Consider the following 5,033-nt stretch of genomic DNA (forward strand, 5'->3'; position numbering starts at 1 on the left):
GAAAGTTATATATTAAAACTATACTAAAAGAACAGAAGAAAGGATTTCATCAGAAGGCTAGCAAGCAATAGAAAGGAATTGAATGATAATAAAATCATGTGACTGACCAGAGAGTCCAAGACAGCTGGACTGTGATTGGCCATTAATTAAAAACAACCACATGAGACCAATCAAAGAGGCACCTGTTGCATTCTACAGCAGCAGATAATTATTGTTTTTCTTTTCTTCTGAGGCCTCTCAGCTTCTCAGGAGAAAAAATCCTAATGAAAGGATTTTTCATAAAATATGTCTGTGACAACCTGGCATCCCCTGCAAACAGGAACAGCACCAGAGACGGCTTCTACCGTACAGAATCACAAAATGTTATGGGTCGGAAGCTGCCTTAAAGATCGTCTAGTCCCAGCCCCTCTGCCATGAGCAGGGACACCTCCCACTAGACCAGGTCCTACCCAGCACAGGCCTTACCCAGCACAGTTTTGAACACTGCCAGGCTTGAGGCATCCACAGCCTGCCTGGGCAACCAGCTGCAGCATCTCCCCACATTCACAGTAGAGAATTTCTTCCTAGCATCTAATATAAAAGCTCCATCTTTCAGTTTGTACCCATTCTCCCCTGTCCTGTTCTGTCACTGCTGTTCCTGACAGAGTCCCGCTATGGCTTCCCTGTAGGTCCCCTTCAGACACTGTAAGGTGCTGCGAGGTCTCCACAGACCTTCTCCGGGCTGACCAGCCCCAAGGGCACCATCGGGCCTCCCCCGGCCCGCCTCCCCCCGTCACAGGGACCGACGGGACACCGCTCTCTGTGCCACGGCTCGGGCCGAGGCGAGAGCAGCCCGTGAGCGGGCCGAGCTCCGTTTGTCCCGGGGCCGGGGTCCGGCCGCCGCCAGCAGAGGGCAGGCCCGGCCCTGCTGCTCCCGGCCCCGCCGCAGCCACATCCGCCGCCGCCGGGAAGGGGCCGGCGCCGGGGCCGCTGTGGGCGCCGCGCTCCCGCCGCTCGCTGTCGGGCCCGCGGGCCCCGCGCCGGCCTCAGGATGCCGCTGGGGCTGAAGCCCACCTGCAGCGTGTGCCGCAGCACGTCCTCCTCCATGTGGAAGAAGGGCGGGCAGGGCGAGATCCTGTGCAACAACTGCACGGCCCGCTCGGCGCCGCCGCCCCCCGCCGCCTTCGCCACCACCTCGGCGGCCGCCGCCCAGCACAGCAACGGCGGCGGCAGTGGCGGCGGCGGAGGCGGCGGGAAGCAGGTGAGGAGGCCGAGGCCGAGGGCGATGCAGCCGCCGGGGCCGGGGCCGGGGCCGGGGCCGGGGTGTTCGGGCCGTCCCCCTCGTATTCATGGTGCTGTTCCCCGCAGAGCAAGCAGGAGATCCACCGGCGCTCGGCGCGGCTCAGGAACACCAAGTACAAGTCTGCGCCCGCCGCGGAGAAGAAGGTTTCCACCAAGGGCAAGGGCAGGAGGCACATCTTCAAACTGAAAAACGTAAGGCGGAGCGCCTGGGTCGGGAGCCTGTGCCGGGCTGGGGCGGACACGGAGCCCACGGGAGGAGTGGGAAGAGAAAGCGGTCATGGGAGTTCAGCACGCGCTTCTCCACATAAAATCGTGGAGATGAAAACGTTAGCTCTGGTGCTGTGAGCTTTCGTGTAATGATGTTTGCTAGTTTTCTTAGAAGATAATGTATCTGTATGTTGTCTAAAAAGAAAAACAATTTCTGGAACTTTACGGTTGATTTGTTTTAATGCTCTTGATTTTCTATTTCTGTATTCTTTTTTTAGCCCATCAAAGCTCCTGAGTCTGTGTCCACTATAATTACAGCAGAATCAATCTTTTATAAGGTATGGTTGATGCAAATCTGTTTTCAAAAATTATTCTCCTGTTTCTGTTTCCAATGTCAAGAATTATCATGGACAGTGAAAGCTCTAGAGATACAGTCACAGGAACTGTTCTTCCTTGCCTAACAGTTGTGTAGGATTTTGGTTTGCCATAGTTATTGCCATTAAGTCTTGCAAGGTAGTTTACCTAAGTAGCTTAAATAGCTACCATTGTCCCAGCTTTTTCTCTTCCAATTTTGTAATTATTGCTGTCAGCATTTTTAAACTTAACTTGCACTGTGCAGAGGTCAAGTGACTGGAGATGATTACTTGGATTTGTGTGATGTTTCCTACCTTAGGTGCAGAACATATTTCCCATACAGGGGGTGGGTTGCAGTGCCCCAGCATCTCAGCTGGCTCCCATTTGAGAGCTGGTGCAAGCAGTCCCAAACACCCTGGGAACAAGATCTGTTGGCATTTGCAGTGAAGCAAGAGGGAGCCTTCTCACGTTCATGCTTGAGAGCAGCTTTACCAGCATGCCAAAGTGTTGATGTTCTAAAGTTTTGAAATTTGCTTTTGTTTCCCAGCAGTACAAGCAAACAGAATGCTTTTTCCCCCTTTTCCTCCCCAAAAAAGTCAGGATAGGCAGTGGGAGACTGCACAGCCAGTGGTGGCCTGAGATTCCATACTCTCCAGGGACCTGATGCTTCATGCCTGGCATTCCAGATGGATCTCTTGTTTGCTGTTGACCAGTTCAGAAAAGAACTACTGTCTTGTGTGTCTGTTTTTATCAGAAATTCCTAAGAACTATGTCAAAGCTTCTGTCCTCCTTATGTAGAATGTTGCTACTTTGATACTTTGCAGTGTTGTTGTGAATAGGCTTGTTTGGGGTTGTGTTCTTTTTATCTGTTTTAAAAACACCTTTCTTTCTTATGCCACCATTCTTTTGCATGTGGCTGAATTGAAGCTGCCTTTCAAGACTGGCATAAATGAGGACAATTTTGGGTACTGATACTTAAGATGTGAAATAAAACTGACAAAAATCAGGCTGTTTGATTTCAGTGTCATTTGTATGTCTTCTAGGGTGTGTACTACCAAATTGGAGACGTTGTTTCAGTGGTTGATGAGCAGGATGGAAGAACGTACTACGCTCAGATCCGTGGGTTTATTCAGGACCAATACTGTGAAAAGAGTGCTGCACTAACCTGGCTCATTCCTACACAAGCCAGCCCCAAAGACTGTTTTGACCCCGCATCCTATATCATAGGTAATCTCTGAGCCTTCACTTTGTGCAACTACTTGGATGTGCCTATGCTAATGCACAGTTGTTTAAATGAACATTTTAGCTTCTCAAGGTATTTTATGCACGTTCCACATTTTAGACTCCAATCTTGTAAACATCTCATTTACTATAATAACACTTTTTATTTATCTTGTATATAGAATATGATTATTGCTATTGCAGTATGTGATTATCTTATACTGTGATTATCTGAGTGTTTGTGGGTAAAATTACAGTTGTGCAGCTTTAAGGATTAAATTATTGCTCAACAGATAGGTTTAAACCATAGTAACTTTGATTCTGATATACCAGTCCAAGTTGTTTCTTTTAAAGTGACCTGAATTACTTGATCTTTATCCTGACATAGCATGCAAGCACTGGCACAGAGACTGTTCTGCTGCTGATGATAAAATTGGTAATTCAGAAAAGTCCTTCTAACAGGCAGGATACAAATAGAATGTATTTTAAATATATTAACTACAGTATAGAATAGACTGTAGTTAATAGAATAGAATGTATTTTAAATACATTAACTACAGTATTCATTCAGATATCAGAATGCTTCAAGTGGGATGGAGGGGAAGATCAGGCCAGCAAAATTAAAGGTAGAGATTTCTTGCGTAATACAGGAGGCTACCTTCCTAGGAAAGCCATGGATTGCAAAGGCAAATTCTGTAAGGGAATGTTGGCTGTTGTGGCATATTTTTATTCAACATATTTAGTTTTATGCCCTTATGTTTTGTCTTTGAATTTATTTTTTTTTCTAGGACCAGAAGAAGATCTCCCAAGAAAAATGGAATATTTAGAATTTGTTTGTCATGCACCTTCAGAATATTTCAAGTCTCGATCATCTCCCTTCCCTACTGTTCCTACAAGGCCAGAGAAGGGCTATATATGGACTCATGTGGGACCTACTCCTGCCATCTCCATTAAAGAAACTGTAGCCAATAATTTATAATTTTTAAGGAATTCTTTGGACTAGTTATTTTGTGTGTATCCTCCAGTTTGTAAACCCCTTACAAGAAGTTTTAAAAATTATAAAATGTGCCGGTTTATTTTACAGATTATGATATTTATTTTTTTAGATATATCAGACCTTTGAAGTGGAAGTTTTCATTCCAGTTGATGCATCATTTTGGTGCTCTGCTCTTCAGACATTATTGCTCATCTTGGGACAAAACCACAAGTTTCATGTCATCTTTGACTTCTGAAAGTTGCCTTTAGTATTCATTCTTACTTTTTAAGTTATTTTCCAGAAGAGGAGTTTAAAAGATATAATCATCCTCCATTTTATATGACTGTTTAATTTAGTTAACTGTGACTGCTGGTTTTATTTCCTTCTTAAATAATTTAAGACTAGCTTCACCTAAATACTTAAATGGCCAGTGATGCAGTTAACAGTTTTCTGTTACATGGAGAGGAGCGATCTACCTGGATTTCTTCAGACTAAAACCTCATCCACAAAGAGGGACTCCAACAGTCACCTTTTATGGGGATTTTGTTAATCTGAATCTGAAATGTGGGCTATGTGTGTAGCTTTCTACTAAACTTACTTATATAAGGACATAAATCTCCTGGAAAATTGAATGTTTATTCAAAAATTAATGCTATTTGCCATCCTGGCATTCTCATTGCAGAAGTGTATCTGCATTTCCTGAGCACGCCAACACTGACATATTATTTAAGTTTCAGACTGTTAATGTTTGTTTGCCTGTTAGCTTGGACTCATAAAATTGATTTTAAATTGTTTTTTGAGTCTTCACAATTAATGATGGTAAGAATAAAAAATGGTCAGGCAATTAAAATTTAAAAAATCAATAAGGGGAAAAAAAAATTTTATGTATTGACAGTTTCAGCATAACTGCGAATATGTATAAATACCAGAATGGGAGAAATGCCACATACTAAAATACCAATGAAGTTTTCTGCCCTAAACTTTTTACAAGCCA

At 44.3% G+C, this 5,033-nt stretch overlaps 1 protein-coding gene across 1 annotated transcript; it reads left to right on the forward strand.

Annotated features, from left to right (window-relative positions):
* The first annotated feature begins 959 nt into the window (after positions 1-959).
* On the forward strand, positions 960-4,833 carry GATAD1 (GATA zinc finger domain containing 1). Its single transcript, XM_066563051.1, has 5 exons — positions 960-1,240; positions 1,348-1,473; positions 1,767-1,826; positions 2,886-3,069; positions 3,852-4,833. The coding sequence occupies exons 1-5, from the start codon at positions 1,031-1,033 to the stop codon at positions 4,040-4,042; spliced, it is 771 nt and encodes a 256-aa protein (XP_066419148.1). The 5' UTR covers positions 960-1,030; the 3' UTR covers positions 4,043-4,833.
* The last annotated feature ends 200 nt before the right edge of the window (positions 4,834-5,033 follow it).

The sequence above is a fragment of the Molothrus aeneus genome, chromosome 1 (genome assembly GCF_037042795.1).
Source record: "Molothrus aeneus isolate 106 chromosome 1, BPBGC_Maene_1.0, whole genome shotgun sequence".
In the NCBI taxonomy this organism is placed as follows: Eukaryota; Metazoa; Chordata; class Aves; order Passeriformes; family Icteridae; genus Molothrus; species Molothrus aeneus.

Bases quoted from the DNA above. Each gene is read 5' to 3' on its own strand.
- GATAD1 (XM_066563051.1), top strand. From the start codon at position 1,031: ATGCCGCTGGGGCTGAAGCCCACCTGCAGCGTGTGCCGCAGCACGTCC. The intron at 1,827-2,885 runs GTATGGTTGATG...TATGTCTTCTAG, and splicing joins CAGAATCAATCTTTTATAAG to GGTGTGTACTACCAAATTGG. The intron at 3,070-3,851 runs GTAATCTCTGAG...TTTTTTTTCTAG, and splicing joins CCCCGCATCCTATATCATAG to GACCAGAAGAAGATCTCCCA.